Source organism: Chelonia mydas, chromosome 2, assembly GCF_015237465.2.
Source record: "Chelonia mydas isolate rCheMyd1 chromosome 2, rCheMyd1.pri.v2, whole genome shotgun sequence".
Lineage (NCBI taxonomy): Eukaryota > Metazoa > Chordata > Testudines > Cheloniidae > Chelonia > Chelonia mydas.
The window spans coordinates 228,074,577-228,097,343 of NC_057850.1; the positions used below are offsets into that span (position 1 = coordinate 228,074,577).

A 22,767-nucleotide genomic window follows, 5' to 3' on the forward strand; every position below is an offset into this window, starting at 1 on the left:
GCTGACCGGAATCTCCAGGGTCCCTTTTCAAGCGGGCATTCTGGTTAAAAGCCAGGTGCCTGGCTACCCTAGAACACATATCCTTGCACCCACAACACAAGTGGAAACCTGCCAAACCTGGAGCAGGGCAGTACTAATCCAAGAATAAATCCCCTTGTAACACCAAAGGGCACGTAGACCCCATTACATATGCAATCTTTAATAAATGCCTGTCTTTTCAGACAATTTGTTGTTTATGTGGGTAGTGGTTATCTTCCCAGTGCCTTCCAACTGAGTAATTTATGTTGCACTTGTGCCCCGTGAGATCTGCTGTATCTTTGTTTTATACCCAGGGTGAATTGCCTGGTCTCTGTATTTTTCTTATCTGTTTAGTCTCCCAGAGGATTGATTTAAACGAGTCACCTCCATGATTCTGTCCTATGCATCCAACGCTGCTCTGTTGATATGCACTGAATTACATAGGGTTACTTTTCAGTTTATGAAGTAGTAATGTGTTATGTTCATATTTTGGATTGGTGAGCAAATCTTCCTAGTTTTTTTCTCTAATAAATTGCGTCAGGCGCATCCATCTTGTTAGCTGGTTACCTTTGCCAATGTAAATTGTCTTGCAGTCAGTGCGCCGGTTCTTTCATTCCTTCTTAGGAATGGCAGACTTTCAAATGGCAGAGCTGCTCAGTGAAAGTGAGAAAAATCAAAGTATGTTACTCTTTTTTTCCCCCTCACTAGCTTTCCATGGTGCCACGTTGCATATGGCTCATAGTGACATGTGGCCCTAGAGAAAACTACAGCTTTGCTGGAGTATTGCCAAATGCCTGTCAGATCTAGTTGTTGAATCCAGTGATACAGAATGTGACAGCTCAGATAGAGAATTATTCTAATTTTCTTCTTGCATTTTTTTCTTTTTTCCTCCTCATTGCAAATACTTTGAAGCACAAAATTTTGCTTTGTTTGTGGATGTTTGGAAATTCAATGCTAATTAATGTGGCTGTATTTTGTTAACTGCACAGGACCATAGAGAATTGAAATGCAATATCTTTCACACTTGTTTATCCATCATTTTAGCTTTTTGTTTCATTTTATCTGATGCAGTTTAGCCATATAAAAATATTTGCATTTCCCTTGTGGAAATAATTAAGTTTATTTATGGCTCTCCAGCAGTACCTGGGAGGCATGTGGGATTTTCCTTCTTTAATATGATTTACTGCAGTGTTTTGAAAGCAAAGAGCTGATATGGTCACTGCCTTCAGAGATGTGGGGACAATGAGTGGTTATTTATCCTAAGGCCTACTAACATTTCTAAATGCTATGAACAAATATTGAGCAATACCAAAATATGGAACGGTTAAACACAATTTGCAAAAGAATATTTTTTTTGCTGCACTGAAATTTAAAATCAGTAGTACAGAAAAGTGCTTAATTAACAAAGGCCACAGTTAGTGGTAGAGGAGGCAAAAGATCAGACTGAAGACTATTGGGGAAGATGCTTGCAAAACACTTGCCTGCACTCTGTAGTAGTAGTTCAGTTTGCACTGTTCATTTCTAGCTTTCTCAGGCACTAAGTTGACTCTCAGATGTTTTAAGGAGAAAATTTACAATAAAAAGAAAGTAAATTTCTAAAACCAAAGGTGGTTATTAAAGAGATCACTACTGAAACATCAAAGTAGCTTGGTTTGATGCATGCTGCACTCACGTGTAGTGGAAAATGGTGACTGCAGGGAGAGAGGGAGAGAGATGTGGTTCCCTGGTCCCTGTCTGTCTTGCTCTGGCAGAATTGAGAGCAGCAGGGAGCGTGCTCTAACTTCTGACACTGCTGTAAGTTGCTTCATGGAATTTATGCTTGTGATAAATGAAGCGGGGGGAGAGGGGAGGTAGCTCCCTTTTATGGACACCCAACCAGCCAGCTAGCTATAAAATTCGTCTTAGTAGCTGTTCTCTACTTGCTTTACCTGTAAAAGGTTAACAAGCCCACAAGTAAAAGAAAAGGAGTGGGCACCTGACCAAAAGAGCCAATGGGAGGGCTAGAACTTTTTAAAATTCGGAAAAAAAACTTCCCTTTGTTTGTGGTTGTTCCCCAGAGAGCAGAGGTACAGAGCAGCAATGCTGTAAGCAGCTTTAAGCCAGGTATGATCATAAATCATTAGATCATACCTAGAACTACTTATCTGGAATGCCCAAGTGTGTAAGTAGATCAGGAATGTTTAGAAAGACGCGTTGAGGATTATTTCTGTTGATTTCTTGTGGCTAATGGACTCCTCTGTGCTAACCCCAGATGCTTTTGTTTGCTTGTAACCTTTAAGCTGAAATCCCAAGAAAGCTATTTTGGTGCTTAATTTTTGGAATTGCTCTTTTAAAATCTAGCAGAAGCCTATGTTCCAGAAGTATTTTCTTTCTTTTTTGTTTTAATAAAATTAACCTTTTTAAAGAACAGGATTGAATTTTTGGCGTCCCAAGAGGTTTGTGCATGTTGTTTGATTAGCTGGTAGCAACAGCTAATTTCCTTTGTTTTCTTTCTCTGCTCTTCCCTGGGGGTTGGGGGGTGGTGAAAGGGCTTAAGGGTACCCCACAGGGAGGAATTCCCAAGTGCTCCTTCCTGGGTCTAAGGGGTTTTTTTGTATTTTGGTGGTGGCTGCATTTACCAAGCCAAGGTCAGAAAAAAGCCTGGAGTGGCAAATATTAATTTTTAAAATCCTTGCGGGCCGCCATCTTCCGCATTCAAAGTGCCAGAGTGGGGATTCAGCCTTGACGATGCCAATGGGGTGGGCAGAGTAGGAGGAGCTTGACTCTACTATGCCCCCTTTCTGCCTCTGCACCGACTCCTACATCCCCCATCCTCTCTCTCACAATGGGGATGGGAATAGGGCAGCCTGTGTAGGAGGCAGCCATGCCAGAACTTTTAGTGGATTGGAAAATCTGATTTTCTGGAGACCTAACCCTTATTTAGAACAGGAGTAGTGCATGCATAGGGAGCAGAAGCTCATATTCAAATTCTCTGAAGAAGAGCATGCCTGTGTGTGGATCAGAGTTACACAGTGAAACATACTCATCAGTGTAGTGCCATCACTGATGCCTTAAGATGTATTAGACACCTTAATGAATCAACAAGTTGATGATTCAGGTGTTGGGGCTGAACATGAAGTCACAGGGAAGTTTTCTGCAAACTATATCCTAGAGGGACAGCTCAGTGACCATCAGTTGTGACTTTGACCCTTGCTTTCTTGGCTAAGGAAAGAGAATTGAGAGCATGTGGAACCCATGCTAATGGAGATCAGCAACACTTCCTTGAGGAGTAAAATCAACCTTCCACCCTACAGCATGCCATAATTTGCCCATCACTTGAAACAACTGACCTGTCCGTCGACCATCCATTATCTAGCCTCTCATTCTGGAGTGGGCTAACTGAGAATTTTCCATCTCCACCAAGATACTGCCAATGTTCTGGACACCCTCCCAGTCAAGCTGGGACATGGAACAGAAAAATCATTTGAAGCTTGCCATGGACAAGGGCCTGGACCTCCCCACAGCAGCTAGTGCAGTCAACTGTGTAATAGTGACGTCCTGCCTCAAAGATATGATGGATGGGGAAGAATTGGTCGGGGAAGTAGAAGTGGCTGGCAACCTTGGCTGCAGTGACCATGAGATGGTCGAGTTCAGGATCCTGACACAAGGAAGAAAGGAGAGCAGCAAAATACGGACCCTGGACTTCAGAAAAGCAGGCTTTGACGGCATTAGGGAACAGATGGGCAGGATCCCTTGGGAGGCTAATATGAGCAGGAAAGGAGTCCAAGAGAGCTGGGCAGCACAGTTTGGGGAGGAGGTGAGCAGCCCTCAGTGGTGAAAGAACAGGTTAAGGACTATTTAGAAAAGCTGGACACGCACAAGTCCATGGGGCTAGATGCAATGCATCCGAGGGTGCTGAGGGAGTTGGCTGATGTGATAGTGCAGCTGTTGGCCAATATCTTTGAAAACTCGTGGCGATTTGGGGGAGGTTCCGTATGATTGGAAAAAGGCAAATATAGTGCCCGTCTTTTAAAAAGGGAAGAAGGAGGATCCGGGGAACTACAGACCGGTCAGCCTCACCTCAGTTCCTGGAAAAATCATGGAGCAGGTCCTCAAGGAATCCATTTTGAAGCACTTGGAGGAGAGGAAGGTGATCAGGCATTTGTTCCCAGAGGATGTTGTGAAGGCCAAAATTATAAGTGGTTTCAAAAAGAATTTGATAAATTCATGGAGGATAGGTCTATCAATGGCTATTAGCCAATATGGTCAGGGATGCAACTCCATGCTCTGGGTGTCCCTAAGCCTCTGACTGCCAGAAGCTGAGAGTGGATAACGGAATGGATCACTCAATAATTGCCCTGTTCTGTTCATTCCCTCTGAAGCACCAGGCAGTGGTCACTTTTGGAAGACAAGATACTGGGCTAAATGGGCTATTTGTCTGACCCAGTATGGCCATTCTTATGTTCTCCTGTTCTAATTTCTGACACACCAGTTTTGGTCCTGTATTTCTCTTGTTTATCAGACATGATTTTGACATAGTCCTTGAATTATGTCACCAGACTTTTTTATTTGTAGTAATTTAATCATTCTGTCTCCCTTTTGCACCTTTTCCCATCAAGGTGTATTGTTATAGGTTATTGTGACACTTCATGAATTTTCATGCACTTCCATACTTGAGCTCACAATTAGGGTAAATTTAGGATCAAAATATAGGGTCAAATGTAAGATTTCAGTTTTTGTCTACAAACCCTCACTGGGCTCAAGTTATTTGAGTGGACAAGGCCAAGTTTCACTGAAAGTAACCTTTGCTCAGTTGAAATGTGGTACAGCTATATCCTGCATAAGCTGTGAGTTTTCTATAGAGCCACATATCATGGGTATGTCTAGACTTCCAGGTGGAGGTGTCATTCTCAGCTTGAGGAGATGTACTCGCTGTTAGGATATAGATATTCAGGCCTGTCTGTAAAGGCCTGTACTTTAAGAATTTAGGGGTATTCTTATCACTTGGCTAGTTCTAGAGGTATAAAAGAAAGAATCAAAATCACTGTCTGCTGGTGTAAGGGCCTTTTCTTACTGTGACAGTCTGAGGCCCTGTTCTTAGGCTAAGGCCTTTGGCTAAGCAGCAGAGGCGGCCATAAGCCAGGAAGCGAACAGTCACATCCTCACATTCCAAACTAGTCACGTTGAAAGAAGGTGCTATTGGGCTGTTAGGAATACAATCCTGTCCTGATAATTCCTATCTCCTCCAGAGAAAGGGAAGTGCCTAGAAAATGTAAAAGGAAACTTAGTTTGATAGCATCCTGTCTGGCAAGAACTCACTTATCAATAGCTGGGATGTGAAATCCTCACTTCTGTATTGTTTTGTCATGAGAGTTCCCACTTTGCTATTGTTTGTCTGTATAATCTCTGTCTGGTTCTGTGATTGTTTCTGTCAGCTGTATAATTAATTTTGCTGGGTGTAATCTAATTAAGGTGGTGGGATATAATTGGTTAGCTAATCATGTTACAATATGTTAGGATTGGTTAGTTAAATTTCAGTAGAATGATTGGTTAAGGTATAGCTAAGAATATTACTATATAAATTAGGGGCAAACAGGAAGTAAGTTGGGATTCGAAAATAAGGAAAAAGGAACTTGTATTTAAGCTTGCTGGAAGTTCACCCCAATAAACATCGAATTATTTGCACCTTCGGACTTCGGGTATTGTTGCTCTCTGTTCATGCGAGAAGGACCAGGGAAGTGGGAGAGTGAAGGAATAAGCTCTCTAACACTCGCTCTAGAGCTGATCAAGCCAGCTTGCTAAAAATAGAATGCAGCTGTGGCAGTGTGAGCCGAGGGAGGGGCCAGGTGCCCCAAATATGTGCCCATCCAAGACCCTAGGCATATACTTGGCTGGCTAGCCCCTCCCACCACTCACGCTGCCATGGCTATACTCTATTCTTAGTGCATTAACTTAACCAGAGTTAGCTCATGTATGTCTCCTTGAGCTGGGAATCAACCTCCCCAGCTTGACATGTAGACATATCCTATGAGCCATATAGTCTCCTCGACTGTAAGGTCAGAAGGCATCATCATGATCATCTAGCCTGACCTCCTGCACATCGCAGGCCACAGAACCTCACCCTTGTGAAATAGACCCCTAACCTCTGGCTGACTTACTGAAGTCCTCAAATCATGGTTTAAAGACTTCAAGTTATAGAGAATTCATCATTTACACTGGTTTAAACCTGCAAGTGACCCATGCTGCAGACGAAGGCAAAAACCCTCCAGGATCTTTGCCAATCTGATATCAACCAGTTTCTCATCCCAGGTGTCAGTTCATGGTTCTGTCTTATATTGATTAATTTTATGAGTAAGAGTTCACACACTAGTACTGGGGGCACACTCTACTCATATTGGAGACCAAGTTACTCTATGGAACAACAACAAACATTTGATAAATGGTTTTCTGGGGTTGGGTGGTATTTTGTGACAAAAGGCTAATTGTGAGGAGGTGAGAAAATGGTTGTACCCCTGTTCTAAAGAATTTGTACATGGAGACACCTGAAATTGCTTCATAGGAGGCGTGAAGTAATGAACCAGGTTTATTATGCATTTTCTTACTAGTTTGTGTTGTTTCTCTGCATATGAATGTATATGTCAGTATTTTAAAATATCTTTAATAAAATAATTTAAAAGAATGTGCTCATGGAAATCACAGTTTACTTTTCAACTGGTTTCAGTTTGCAGCTAGGTTTGAGAATAGAGCGACGGGTCTATTTGTGTACTGATTTTGGGGACTATTCATTCTTGAGTAGAAACAAACAGAAGAGGAGAGATTCTAATAGAGTCTGCTGTAACTTCCACTAGGGTACACACATTTATAGATTGGTAAAAGTAGATCTCAGCAATTAGAGGGGAAAGGTGGTAAAGTGATCAAGGTGGTGATAGGCACGTGACATCTCAGTTTATCTACATATATACTTTAAAGGGAACTTGTGACAGATATAGCAATTTTCTGCAATATCTTTGTGGGAATCATACCATATTAAGTTTATGTATCACTGTGGGCCAGGGATTGCAAGTAATTCCATAGGAGAGCAGGACCACAGCCCACTAAGAACAATCAGGGGTGATTAGGCAAATTCACTTAGGTTGTAACACCTCCCAAGAGGTACTACTGCCTAGACATATTTCCATATACTAGTTCAAACTAGCTTCTCTAGAAACTAGCAGACAAAGAAAGGACTTGTGGATAAATACCCTGAGTTTAAACTCAGTATCTTCTTTCTGATCCAGCAAACAGACAGGATCTTCTGTCTAAGGAAAGCCCCAATCCTTCGTGGGAAGGGGTGGGAGAATTTGACCTATTCATGGGTATGCTTGTTCTGAGCAAAGAGATGCTATGAACTTGTAACCACAGAAAATCACCTGTGGGGTTTGAAGGACTAGTCATTTACCAGACCCTTTGTTGGAGTTGGGGTGATCTCTGGTAAGCTTATTAGCCTGCGTATAGATTATTTTCTTGCTTTTAATGGTTTTTTTTGGTAATGCTTTCACCTGAAGAATAAATGTGCTTACTTAGAAAGAGCTGTGTGGTAACATAACAGGCAATTACACTAGTTCCTAGCCTCAGAGGAGAAGGCAAAGCAGGCCTGGTTAAACAGAGAATTCACAATGTAGTCAAGGAACTGAGCAGCCTGAAAATACCCTAGTCAGGAGGGAAAGAGATGCGGGTCCCCAACTAAGAGAGGTGACTGCTGGGGAGCCAGAAGCTTAAGAATGAGTGCCCTTGCTGGGCCATGGAGGGGGAGTACAGGTGCAATTAGTTCTGTCACTATTCAGGGCATCTCCAAATACCCCTCTAATCAAATTACTTTTAGTTTCTTTTTTAAATTAACTATTTCCCTAGCCTCAGTCTGTTTCCCAGCCCTCAATAACTACACCCATCTGCTGATTAACCTTTCTGAAAAAGTTAACTGCATAAGTGTTATTTCGCTCTCACTTTTTATTTGTTGCACTGCATCTAGTTCTGTTGTACAACTTGTGTCTGGTCCACTTGGTGGCTTCCTGTGCAGGAACTGACAGTAATTAGATTGCATTTACTCTCTTGGTTGACAAGTGGCAATGGCTTTGATGGAATTCTCCCAAGTGAACAATGTTCCACACTACATAGTTTGACTGAGGTGGCGGTCCCTTCTCAAGAATCTTCCAGGGCAGAGTGTAGGAGGGGCATTCAGAGGTTCATATAGCTTAAGACCATAAGGGACCATTAGGTCATCTAGACTGACCTCCTGTGTAACACAGGCCATAGAATTTAATCCAGTTACTCCTGGATTGAGCCCAGTATTGCTGGATTGAAGCTGTAAACCAGGAGTCCTCTGGTCACTCCCATTCACTCTTCATCTTAGTGAACATTTTACTCAGAATTATTACGTTTTAAAGAAGAAGTAAACTAATTTCAAACAACCCAAAAAAACCCTAATGAGAGAGGGGAAAATGTAAATGTTAACCAGAAGTCAAATCTGTTGTGGTGGCAGCAGCATATAACTGGGGAGGGAGAAAAAGAAAACAAGACAGGACACTTTCACTGGCACAAACAAGGGAACAGAGAAATAAAACTCTGAAAGCAAGTGAGCACACAGACAAAGCAGCAAATGAACAAACAGTACACAAGACCAACAATATCTCACTGGAGAAATAAATAAGCAAAAGCCTAAACAAATGCTAACAGCAAAAGCAGATGTAACAAAACAAGCAGCTGATCGGGGAGGGTGGGGGGAGCTCAACTAACATTGCATGAAAGTGGAAGAAAATTCCACTGGGCTTTATCCTAAAACACCTGATTACTGTGCTAGTTAGAGATGACTTGATTAATTATACAAGCAATGGAGCTGTCAGGGATTGTTTCTGGTGGAGTTTGGATTTTTTTTCTTTTAAGAGGTGAGACCAGACAAGCATGATTGTACTCAGGGTGGTTACCCTGTCTCACTGTTTGTGCTGCTGCAGCTGTACTTCTGTTTTTAGTATGCTAGCTCGATTGAAGCTAGGGTGAGTATCACGTTCTGGGATTACATTACCAGACTGGTAAGGGGTTACGTCACCACTTGCCCTGTAACCCCGAGTGCCTTAAATGCTCTGATGTGGCTCACAGCCTGGACATTGGCAGCCAGCAAACAAGCACGCACTGAGTGTCTGTGTGCTAAGTAGCTCTGATTCAGCAGCTCTGATTCCAGCAGCCTGCTTGTTACACCCCAGCCACAGTCTGGTATCCACCAACCTTGGTTACATCTGGCAAGATGACCCCATCACTCTCCAGTCCCAAATTTTCCCCAAACCATGCGCTCTTCAATGTCCTACCCTTTCCTGGACCATTCAGAGGAATAATAAGGTTAGTTTGTTATGCCTCTAAAAAGACAAAATGAACAGCTTCTTATTTTAACTGGAGATAACACTCAATTCAATTCAAACACAGCACAGGGTTGGTTTAGATTTAAAGTAAAACAAGTTTATTAACAAATGGAGATAAGATTTTGAGTTCAGGCATAAAGGATGGAGTTAGAAATGTCTACAAGCAAATAAAAGTTAAAAACACTTTCTAGAGACTAAGACTTAACAAAACTATAGTGTTGGTTCAAGGTAAGATTCTTACCACACTTCCTTCTAGCACAGGAGTGGGCAAACGTTTTGGCCTGAGGGCCACATCTGGGAATGGAAATTGTATAGCGGGCCATGAATGCTCACAACATTGGGGTTGGGGAGTGGGAAGGGGTGCAGGCTCTGGGGTGGGGCTGAGGATGTGGGGTTTGAGGTGCAGGAGGATGCTGCAAACTGGGATTGAGGGGTTCAGAGAGCGGGAAGGGGATCAGGTCTGGGGCACGGGGTTAGGGCATGGGGAGAAGCTCAGGGATGCAGGCTGTGGGCAGCATTTACCTCAAGCGGCTCCTGGAAGCAGCAGCATGGCACTGCTCCAGATCCTATGCATAGGGGTAGCCAGGGGGCTCCGCTCTACATGCTGCCCCCTTCCCAGCAATGGGAGCTGCAGGGGCAGCGCTTGAGGAGGGGTCAGCGTGCAGAGTGCAGTGCCCTGGCTGCCTCTGCATGTAGGAGCCGGAGCGGGGCCATGCCGCAGCTTCCAGGAGCCACGTGGAGCAGCCCCCGACCCTGCTCTCGGACTGGAGCGGGGCAAGCCCCAGATCCCGATCCCCAGCGGGAGCTCGAGGGCCGGATTAAAACGGCTGGCGGGCTGGATCCGGCCCCCGGGCCGTAGTTTGCCCAACCTTGTTCTAGCAAGGTGGCTCACTACTCCCTGGGTCAGGATCTCCAACAAAATTCTCAGCTCCTTTGTTTTCTTTGGTGAAAGATAACTTGGAGTTCTTTGCCCCTCTCTTTAATAGCCCAGTAAACCTTTGAAATGCATTCTTCAGAAGGTTCCTCCCACCACCCCCAAAGTAAATTCAAGCAGTGAGGAAGGTGACATGGGGTCTCTGGGTGAAGGAAGTTCCCTGCTGGTTTCTTCCCGTGCTGGTTTTTGCTAAAATGCACATTGATCTGTTCCTGCATCTCCTACCCCTGCCATGATGCTATGCTGAGTGGTTGTTTCCTCCTCTTGTTGGCTTGACGGCCCTGTTTGCCTTTTATGTAAATACATTAAGGGACAATGGGAGCGTATCTTGAAAGCACCTTCAAGGTGGCAGAACCACATTCCTTTGTCTAGGATGGGGTAACTTCAGCTCTGCCTGTCAGACACACGTTAAGAACATAATTTCCAATAAGTTTGTAATTTTGCATTTGTCCTCCATACATACACCACACAATATTAATGATCAGTGTGTTATTAGCTTTCTACTGATATCTGACATGACACCTTTTAGATACAGGTTATGACAATAGTGAGCTGGGGTACACTGGAGCTTTTCAGGCCAGCTGAAACTCACTACTAGATACCAGTGAGCCCTGTGCCCATTTGCATTGGGATGCTGTTAGGGTTACCAGGGATATATCTACTTCTGCTGGAAATTACACCTTCCAGCTTCAGTGTAAATCTACCCATGGCATGCTGGTAACACTCCTTGCAAGTTGTGGCCAGTGTGTAGATAACTCTCCTGTCTTTATTGGATACACCAAATACTGATAGCGTGGTACAGCCCCATTAATAGTGTTCACACTGGCTCAACTATAGAGGGTGCCATCCAGAGAAAGAGAAGTAGTTTTTGAGATAATGAGGGGAAAGACTGAAAAGTTCTTCACAGAAGAGTTGTTCACAGGGACGCTGTTGGAGGATTGGTTGTGTGAGCTCTTCTATAGCTGGAGGCCTCACAAGATAGGACTTTGAGTCCCTTTATCATCTCATAGTGCTGCTCTAAGTGATGCCCATCTCAGCGTGTTGCTCAGCTACCTTGTCATACACTAATGTATTGCATAAGTGAAGGATGGTTCAGTGCTTTGAGTGCTTTCCTGGGTTCAAATGCTGTACCCAAAAGAGCTAACACAATCCGGGCATGCGTAAACAGGAATCTCTAGTAGGAACAGAAAGATTATTTTACCTCTGTATTGGTGTGGCTGCTGCTGAAATACTGTATTCCAGTTCTGGTGCGCACAATTCAAGAAGGATATTGATGTATTAGAGGGGGCTCAGAGAAGAGCTACGAGGATGATTAAAGAATGAGAAAACATGCCTTTTAGACTCAAACAGCTCAATCTATTTAGATAACAAAGAGGAGGTGGTGACTTGATTACAGTCTGTAAGTGCTTACATGGAGAACAAATATTTAATAATGGGCTCATCAGTCTAACAGAGACAGATATAACAAGATCCAATGGCTGGAAGTTAAAGCTAGACAAATTCAGACTGGAAATAAGGCATACATTTTTAACAGTGAGAGTAATTAACCACAGGAGCAATTTATCAATGCTCGTGGTGGATTCATCGTCACTGACACTTTTTAAATCAGGATTGGATGTTTTTCTAAAAGATCTGCTCTAGGAATTATTCTGCGGGAGTTGTATGGCCTGTGCTATTCAGGAGGTCAGACTAGCTGATCACAGTGGTCTCTTCTGGCCTTAGAATCTATGAATCCCTCCTCTACCACAGACCTCCAATGTGATCTTGGGAAAGTCACTTAGCCTCTCTGTGCCTCAGGTCCCCATCTGTAAAAAGGGATAATAGCACTGCCTTACCTCACAGGGGTGTTGTGAGGATAAACACATTAAAGATTGTGAAGTGCTCAGACACTACAGTAAGGGGGACGGTATGAATACCTTAGGTAGATGGCTGATACATTTTATTGGTATATATTGCCTTAGATCCAGGCACTTAGTGTATTTACTCACACCTAATGGTATGTGAGGTAGTCAGTACTATTGTACAAGCCACTCAGTGTCCATTTACTTTGTGTTGTAAGACTGCATTGCTCTACTTAATGGGGAAAGTCTGACTTTTCTTTGTCTGCTGAACGGACAAAGAGCATATGTCTTAATCAAACCCAGGGTATGTTTCCTTTATTGAGACTTTCTAGAAACATGAACCAACTTGTAAAAGTTGTTTATATTTTATAAAAACTTACCAAAACTTTGATGTATGTGATCAGTTCACGTCAAACCTTTTAAATTACCAGATCTGTGATTACAGTAATTTTAATTAAAATAAAATGGAAACATTCCATGTAATGACTTCGTAATTGGCCTGTTCGAGTCTAGTTTCTGCTTATTTGCTCTTTAGATTATGGTAGAAGTGTGTCTGTGGAAAGCAATCTTGTAGAAGTTGGCTTTATGTATTGATTTTATAGTGTAATTTGAATTCACAGAAATCAGAGTACACGTATAATTTTAGTTCTGCAGCCATAAAAGACACTGCCAGCCTTTTTAGGCCTTTTAAGGACAGTTAAACAGGATGAATGACTTGCAAATTTAGAATCAACGTTGTTAATTGTATTTGGATATACATGTTTTTCTGTGTGTCTCTGTATGGAGTACTCTGCTAGATGAAGTCAGCAACAGCCATTACTTTAGGGAATGCAGTGCAGTAGGGGGAAACATTTAGAGGAAAGCACAATAGTGGGTGATGATCCAAATCCAGCCAAAAGGACAGAACTAAATTAGATAAAACACTCACTCCTACAGTGATTGAATTTGGCAAGTCATTGAATGGGGGTCATTTATATCTAAAGAGAATGCCACTAGCATCTTAGCAATTGGTGGTTTAAATATTTGCATTCAGGATTGTATTTATGGCTTTATCAAACATTATATATTTAGTGAGAGAGAGACTATTACTTAGTTAACTGAAATAAAGCCCTCATATGTTGGAATCCAGTGGTGTTGGTGTAAATTTAAGCTCTAGTTATGAGTGGGTATATTGTCATCAGCACATGCTGAGGGGTGTATTGAATTCTATTTAAATTCTTATACCCATCATGGTGGAACTTCTGCTTTGCCCCTTCTCTGCCCACTGAAGGTGCTTAACTGCTTCCTGGTTCACAGAGGCCTGGGCCTATGCACCTACTCTCACAACTCAAAATGCTGTAATGCGTAATCATTTGTTATTTTTAAAAATTTGTTTGTGTCGTACCTGGCCAAAAAAAGCATTTAGATTGAGTGTATTTTATCAAAAACATAATGAGTTGCATGTTCCCAGATCCTATATAGTCAATATAGCTAATTAGTCCAATTTCTCACATTCAAAGGGCTTTCTTTAGCACCGGAAGGGCTAAAACACAATTTAAAAAAAAAGAAAAAAAGATCTTGTGTAATTGCCCCATCTCCATCTCAGCTGCTCTGGTTCCATCTTAATGAAGGCATCAGCTGAACGTGCAATAATGATTTTAAAAAGCGAATAAAATATTGGACTATCTTGAGCAATTCACAGTGATGGGCCAAATCCTCAATGTGCATAAATCACTGTGGTTCCATTCATGTTAAGATGAGGGTCTGGCGCAATGTGTAGATCTTTTCTCAGTTATCCCTGAACCCAGTTCGTGTGAGTAACTTAAGTAATTCTTTCTAATGTGCATTACTGTGCAATTGTCCACACTGAAGTTCATCTACTGTCCTGCTATCCAGTAACCTAAAGCCCTAATCCTGCTGTGATGGTTCTCGGGGTACCCAGGAACTCTAAGTCATCTTGTTGCCCCCTGCCTCCAGCATGAGGGAGACTCTCTTGTGCGTAACTTACTGTCAGCTCCCGGCCACCATCACCCTGTTACGCACCCAAGCGCTCTCCTCTGGGCTATGCCAGCCCTTATTTTGCTTTGTCGGTTAACAATAGGTGCACTACAGTCCTGGAGCCCCTTCAAAGCATTCTCTTGTAGTGTTCAGTCCCATATCCACTGAACACTCACAGAAATATCAGGGCTGCTGTCCCCAACAAAACAATGTACACACCAGCTTGTATGATTCATTTCAGGATCAGCACCGTGTTTAATATCATAAGAACATAAAAATGGCCATACTAGGTCAGACCAATGATCCATGTAGTCCAGTATCCTGTTTCTGACAGTGGCTAGTGCCTGATGCTTCAGAGGAAATGAACAGAACAGGGCAATTATTGAATGATCCATTCCCTGTCATCCAGTCCCAGCTTCTGACAGTCAGAGGATTAGGGACACCCAGAGCACAGGGTTGTGCCCTGATCATCTTGGCTAATAGTCACTGATTAACTTATCCTCAATGAATTTATCTAATTCTTTTTTTAACCCACTTTTGATTTTGGCCTTCACAACATCCCCTGGCAGCGTGTTCCACAGGTGTTGTGTGAAGACGTATTTATTCTATTTGTTTTAAATTTGCTGCTTATTAATTTAATTGGGTGACCCCTGGTTCTTGTGTTATGTGAAAGGATAAAGAACACTTCCTTATTCACTTTCTCCCCACCAGTCATGATTTTATAGACCTCTATCTTATCCCCCCCCCTTATTTGTTTCTTTTCTAAGATGAACAGTCCCAGTCTTTTTAATCTCTCTTCATATGGAAGCTGTTCCATACCCCTCATCATTTTTGTTCCTCTTCTCTGTACCTTTTCCAATTCTAATGTATCTTTTTTGAGATGGGACAACCAGAACTGCATGCAGTATTCAAGGTGTGGGTGAACCATGAATTTATATAATGGTATTATCATATTTTCTGTCTTATTATCTATCCCTTTTCTAATGGTTCCTAACATTCTGTTAGCTTTTTTGACTGCCACTGCATACTGAGCAGATATTTTCAGAGTGCTAGCAGTTAATTTAGACTCCATCATTTGTATGTATAGTTGGGATTAGTTTTTCTAGTGTGCATTACTTTGCACTTATCAACACTGAATTTCAGACCACTCTTACATATATTCATATGTGAAAACACAGATAAATTTATTACCACAGATTCAACAGTCAAGAAATAGTGAGTAAGGACACTGGAAACAGAAGGTTATATATAAAATAAAATCATAACATGCTTTCTAGAGACTAAACTTAACTGGTTACTCTATTATCTAATGACAGATTTCAGAGTAACAGCCGTGTTAGTCTGTATTCGCAAAAAGAAAAGGAGTACTTGTGGCACCTTAGAGACTAACAAATTTATTTGAGCATAAGCTTTCATGAGCTACACAAAAGCTTATGCTCAAATAAATTTGTTAGTCTCTAAGGTGCCACTAGTACTCCTTTTCTATTATCTAAAGAAGTTTATCTCACCCAAAGTCTTTTCTACAGTGTTTCACCAAGATTGGTTGAGGTCCAGTTTTCATGTAAACGCACTGCCCATTTACTTCCTAGGTGCAGGATAAGGTGGTGTTGTCTTTGCCTTCTTTTTATATCTCCAAAGTTCATTGTCTGTACTCAGAGACAGGATATCTCCCCTCCATGGTTTGTTTTTCCTGTGTGCTCTTCCCTGTTGACTTCACATCTCTTTTTGATAACTTTGTATGTTAATAGACATCCATTTTGTTAGCTTACAATGCCCAATTAACATCTCAACTGAGAGACTGGTGAATAAACCATCTTTTGTTTGACAGAAAACCTGTTTCTTCACTTCTCCTGTGATATAGAATTTAAGAATGTAATTGCAGTACATAGACATAACTCCTTACGTAATATGTGTACATACATTTCACAATGGTAGCAATGACCAGTGTGACCCGGGTTTTTATGTAAGGCCTCACATGACATTCTTTGAACCAGAATGTACATACCACAATCAGGATATTCTATAACCCTCTTGCCAGTTGGAATTAAGGAGTTCACATTCTCAGAGAGCTATCCACAAGTATAAAATTAAACATCTGTGTATGTCTTTACAGGATAAGGACCTAATGTTGTATGATCCTTATGGAATTCACAACCCTCACTAGTTTTGATTAACCTAAATAACTTTGCTTTGCCAACAAGCTTTGCAATTTTAATTCCTGGTTCATTCACCCCAAAGTCCAAAGACTTTTGAAAGTCCAAGTAAGTAAAATGAACCAATTGTTTATTATCTATTGTTCATTAAAACTTTTTCAAATAATTCTGTTGTCAGAGAGGCACAAAAGTTGGGCTAAATTTGTTTGTCGCATCCATTTAAATGCTTTATAACTCTGTATAAAGTATGGAGGGTCATGCTGTGACAGTCATTCCAGAGGAAAATATAGAAGTATTTGAACATTTAGTATAAAATTCTTTAATCAAAGAAGTTGCTTGGCTTGTCAGCCTGTGGGAAAGCAACAGTTCCCAAAGAAGCTGCATTATTTCAATATAGATATTTAATGATTCCCGAGAGTGGAAGAAATACAGATTTCTTCCTAACACAGGAAGGCATAAAGTATTCCCTCCAGAAATCAGGGAGATAGAACAAGACTGTTTTATTCACTCGGGATGCAAAAGTCTCCATGTTCTTTTTTTCCCCTTGCCCCTTACATACTATTGAAATACTGTGTGGATTTATCTTATATTAAGGGAGTGCACTGGGGAAACCTAAAATCTTCAGACTGGATTACATGGAAATTAAAATGTCAATAGGTATTAATGCATGTTCCCTGATGCTATATGCAAAAGCAGCTAAAATGATAAATACATAAAATATGAATTAAAATATCCTAGCACATAGGAAAGTGATTATATTAAAAGCACTTCCAAAAAGAGAGTGCTTTTGGACTTGTAAATGGGGAGGAGACAGATGGATGCAGAAGTCCATGGTTATCAATATCCATGCCTTAGGGAGCACCATATAAAGGATTCATCACCTTCTGATTAGAGGCACAAACGTGAACCCCTAAAAGGCATGAAATATCAGAGCACCGAAATCTGTTAAGAGATTTCAGTTTTATTCAGTCCCTCCCTAGTGAGTTCTCTAAAATTCAGCAGATTCATCTCAGAATATACCATTTTATAGGCAGCTTGTGTAGAAAATCATAGGGCTGCTGGAGTATGACCACAGGTGACCATTTAGTGCACAAATGTCCTTTTACATCTCTACACTGGATGCAAATGGTTGGTGAAACATTGCTAGAAGCCCTACTGAGGTCCCACCTACACTACCATTTTTAATCATGTTGTAATTTGTGTTGGCTAACATCATTGAAATTTATAGTACAGGCCAGACAAAAATGTGTTCCAAAAGGGTTAAACACAACTAGGAATGAACATTTGTATCCTGCCTGCACTAGGATTTCCAATGGTATTACTTAACTTGTTCAAACAGGTTTTAAAATATTAGTGTAGACAAGATCCAAGAGGCAATTACAGTAGTCATGGTTCATGGTCAGAAGATTATGTATTGTGTCTGCAAGTTCACCACAGGAGAAATAAGGGTGCAGTCTGCACAGATTGCACAGTTGAATGAAAACACTTTTGTACTATATCCAACATGTAGCTTTCCAGGGAAACGATGTTGCTGAAAATAATGCCAAGGTTCTTAACTTTACTATTTCTGAACATTCCTCTGCAGTAAATGAAAATTCTTTCCTTTGTGGGTAAAAATCTTGCCCATAATATATATACATTGAACAACACTGTAGATATCTTAGATCCTTTAGACACATGGCACTTCAGTTGCTTAGTGGTGAAATACAAATACAAGATAACTACAGACTGTTTTCTTTTCAATATTATAGGTATAGAATCACAGAAACGTAGGGCTGGAAGGGAACTTGAGAGGTCATCTGTTCATCCTCCCATGCTGAGGCAGGACCAAATATACCTAAACCATGCCTGACAGGTGTTTGTCAAAAACCTCCAGTAATGGGGATTCCACAGCCTCCCTTGGTAACCAGTTCCATGCACAGCTATCCTTATAGCTAGAATATTTTTTCTTAATGTGTAACCTAAATTTCCCTTGCTGCAGATTAAGACAATTACTTCTTTTCCTACCTCCAGTGAACATAGAGAACAATTGATCAACAATCCTCTTTATAACAGCCCTTAACATATTTGAAGACTGTCCTTAGATCCCCACTTAGTCTTCTTTTCTCAAAACTAAACATGCCCTGTGTTTTTAACCTTTTCTTATACATCTGGATTTCTAAATTTTTAGCATTTTTGTTGCTCTTCTCTGGACCATCTCCATTTTTTCTGCATCTTTTTCCAAGTATGATGTCCAAAACTAGACACAGTACTCCAGCTAAGGGCCTCACCAGTGCGGAGTAAAGCAAAATTACCTTTCATGTCTTCCATATGACATTTTTGCTAATACCCCCCACATTGATATTAACCTTTTTCACAACTGCATCACATTGTTGGCTCAAGTTCAATTTGTGATCCACAGTTACCCCCAGATCCTTTTCAGCAGAACTATTGCCTTGTCAATTATTCCTCATTTTGTAGTTGTGCATTTAATTTTTCCTTCCTAAATGTAGTAATTTGCACGTCTTTATTGAATTTTATCATATTGATTTCAGGCCAGTTCTTCAATTTCTGAAGATCATTTTGAATTCCAACCCTGTACTTCAAAGTGCCAGCAACCCCTCCCAGCTTGGTTTCAGCTGCAAATTTTATGCATACTCTCCACTCCATTATCCAAGTCATAAATCAAAATATTGAAAAGTACTGGACCCAGGACATATCCTTGCAGGATCCCACTAGATATGTCCCTTCAGTTTGACAGCAAACCATTGATAACTACTCTGTTGGGTATGGTTTTTCAACCAATTTTGCACCAACCTTATAGTAATTTCATCTAGACCACATTCCCCTAGTTTGCTTATGAGAATGTCTCATGGGACAGTGTCAAAAGCCTTATTAAAATCAAGATATATCATGTCTACCATTTCCTGCCCCCCATCAGCTAAGCCAGTAACCCTGTCAAAGAAGGATATTAGGCTGTTGTGGCATGATTTGTTCTTGACGAATTTATGTTGGCTATTATTCGTCACTCTATTGTTCTCTAGGTGCCTACAAATTAATTGTTTAATAATTTATTACAGGATCTTTCCATGTATCAAAGTTAGGCTGATTGGTGTATAATTCCCTGGGTCCTTCTTTGTTTCCCTTTTAAAAGATAGGTACTATGTTTGCCTTTCTTCAGTCTTCTGGCACCTTACCTGCCCTCCAGGAGTTCTCAAAGATAATCACTAATGGTTCTGAGATTGCTTAAGCTAGTTCCTTAAGTACCTGAGGGTGAATTTCACCCAGCCCTGCCAACTTGAACAAATCTTGAACTTATCTAAATATTCTTTAACCTGTTATTTCACTATTCTAGCTTATGTTCCTTCCCCCTCACTATTGATATTAATTGTGTTAAGCATCTGGTCACAATTAACTTTTTAGTGAAGATTGAAAGAAGTTGTTACTTGAATCCCATGAAGGTGGCCCAGACACACTAGTAAAGTCCTTATGGGTATATCTACACAGCCCGTGGAAGCAAACCTCCTGGCCCAAGTCAACTGACTTGGGTTAGTTGGGCTCTCCCTAGAGCTCTAACAAAAACTGTGTAGGCAGCATTTTGAAGTTGAAGCTTGGGCTGGAGCTTGGGCTCTGGAGCCTACCCCCCTCCTGGGCTTCAAAGCCCAAGCTCCAGCCTGAGCCACAAATTCAAATCGCTGTCTGCACGGCTATTATCATGCTAGTGCTAGCCCCTCTAACCCAAGTCTGTTGACCTGGGGTGGGAGGTTTGCTTCCCAGGCTGTGTAGGCATAACTTATGTGGCTGAAGCATCAACTGTGCTCATTCATATTAAAAGCTGCTGAAGTCTTGCATGACCGAATGGCTCCCTGACTTCAATTAAAAGCCAGTAAGAGATCATTCATAACCCCTAATTAATGCAGTCTCAGCCTTCAAAAAAGGCCTTCATCTTGACTTACCTCATGTGTCATTGGTATGGAGAGGCACCCAGAGCTGCAGTACTATTATATTCTTGGTTATCTTTCTTAAAAACAGGAGGTTTGACATGGGTAATAGTTGGAAAACACTGCAGCACCCAGAGAAGCATTCTTGAAGTGGATTCTCCATATTCTTACGTATGCTAAATTAGGCATTGCTAGTGCCTGTCAGTAATGGCGCCATGGGACAGCCACTGGCTTTGAGCAGCCACAGCTGCAAAAAACAATTTTTGTCGGAAATGATGTTAAACTCAGCTCCAACTGAGTTAGGAGCCATTGGGTTTCATAATACAAAGGCATAGTAAGAACTGCCCAGTCTTTCAATCTATCCCATGAAGTACATCAGACACTTGTCACAGTGATCAGCTGATGTAACTATTATTGATAGAAGGGAATCTCAGTTAGTCAGTGTCAAGGGGGTTTTTGAGTCCAAGGCTGGCAGTTTTGCCTAGTGACAGTACTCTGGATGGTGAGAGTCAGAGGCCACCTGGTCTAGTGGCAGGGTTCAGCAGCTGTATTCAATGATTGTGTCGCCCAGTAACGAGAGTCAGTGGCTGGGGGTAGGGAACTCCAAATCTTCCCTGCTCCACTGGGTTCCAACCCAGGCCTGTTCAAAATAATGGTCCAGATACATGGCCTAGGGACAGGTGCCCTTATGCCTGTTCCTTCGATCACTTCCTACTCCTACTTCTGTTCCTTCATCTGCACCACAGGTCTGTCTTGGGGTCCCCCTGGGAGTCCTCTTGGGTCACTCCCTGGAGCATCTTCCCCTCTCTGTAGTGACTGGTTGTCCTTGGCCTCCATGGTTGAAAGGTCTGCAGCAGCTTGACTGTGAGCCCCAGTGGCTTCTCTGCAGGAGGTTGTAGCACCCAACTGCTCTCCTGCTCAGTCAACACAGACTGAGCTGAGCTGCTTCCTTTTGAGCTCTCCCTGCACTGGGAGCATGCTCAGCACTGGGTGAGGGGGTGTGTCTTTCTGTGCCCAGAGCAATTCCTTAACCCTTGGGGGGTTGGTATGTCCCGTCACAGTCAGATTGTGAACTCCCTGAATGAGGGCATCTGGAGAGTTCCTTGCAGGGGATTTGGCCAAGGAAAAAAAGGATCCCTTGGCCCCAGTTCTTCTGTAAAACATTTTCAAAAAGTCTTTAAAAATTACTGTCTTATTTACAACGAATATGGTGGTACCCAACCAAAGCCACAGGAGAGATTTGCATGGCAGGTTGATTCCAGGCTATAAAAGAATTTTCTTAATAGGAAGCAAGGGGATTTTTCAAAGAGCCCTTCTGCCATCCTGCCTCTCTGCGGAGAGACAGCCTACCATAAAATTGCCTTGTTTGAAAGAAAAACAATGGGTTTTACAGAGTGATTTATTACAAAATGTTGGATGAAGTAGGTAGTTAAGGAAATGGGAAATGCAGTGTCTACATTTTATCTTATTATATAAGCTGTAGATTACTGTATATAAATCATTTAACTTATTGGAACAAGATTTATAGTGGGAGGAGAAGATTGATCAATTTTTATTTTTTTTTACTTACAACAATAAGCAAATGATAATGGGAACATAATGATTAGGCCTCAAAGTGCCATAGATAGGATTAAGGGGTACAGTACTTGGCTAGATATAGATTCCTTAAAAGTGAATGACTGAATCAGCATTCTCATACAAAAGTTGGGGGAAATAAAGTTATATGCTTTCATTCTAAAAAGCCACTTCTGGTATATAATAAAATTTTAGAATATTCATACATATTACAGAAGCCAGGGTATTGGCATTAAATATGCATGTGAAAAGGTTTGAAGGACTATTTGAAATCCAAACAGAACAGACCAAATTCTGCCCTTAAATTCATCATTGCAACTCCCATGATCTGAATCAATGCATGTACATTTAAAGGCAAAATTGGGCATTAGTAAATGCTATCTAAACAGTTTTGTGTTAAACAACATTCAAAACTGAAGAGGGAATGATATTTTATGGTTGAAATCAATTAAAATTTAACTACTGTATCAGGATTAATAATATTTATAGGTAATTATTGTGCCAGGCCCTGTGCAGACAAGTATGAAGGTTTCTTTCATAAATAGCTCAGAACTTAAAGAGAAAATGAATAATATTTTCTAATGTCATGCATCCTTTTCTGTTTTCTAGAGCATCAGGGCTTCAGGCCTGGTTCTTTTGGAAACCATCCTTTTTGGATCACTCCTCCTGTACTTCCCGGTGAGTTATGTTGTTATTTTTAACTGATTTTATTGCCAAAGTTTTAAAACATAAGCAATTTGGTGATAAATACAGATATCAAAACTATGTACATACTAGGTAAGTTAATACAATTATTTTAATGTACTGTGTTCAGTAAGTGCTCTTAACTTTTTGGTATTTGTAATAATTCCAAGCGCAGGGAGTACTATAGAGAGAATATTGCAAATACACTAAATAGTGATATTTTTTAAAAAACGGCGGGGTGGGGGGAAAGGGGATAATGGAAACTTTCTGAGGTTGCCTATTGTATGTTCCCAGTTG

At 41.3% G+C, this 22,767-nt stretch overlaps 1 protein-coding gene across 1 annotated transcript in view; it reads left to right on the forward strand.

The window, feature by feature from the left end:
- GPR158 (G protein-coupled receptor 158) overlaps positions 1-22,767 on the forward strand; it is a 306,945-nt gene that overhangs the window by 165,814 nt on the left and 118,364 nt on the right. Inside the window, exon 5 of the mRNA XM_007058480.3 lies at positions 22,396-22,464. Within this exon, the coding sequence (XP_007058542.3) occupies positions 22,396-22,464 (69 nt within the window). The remainder of the gene's footprint in view (positions 1-22,395; positions 22,465-22,767) is intronic.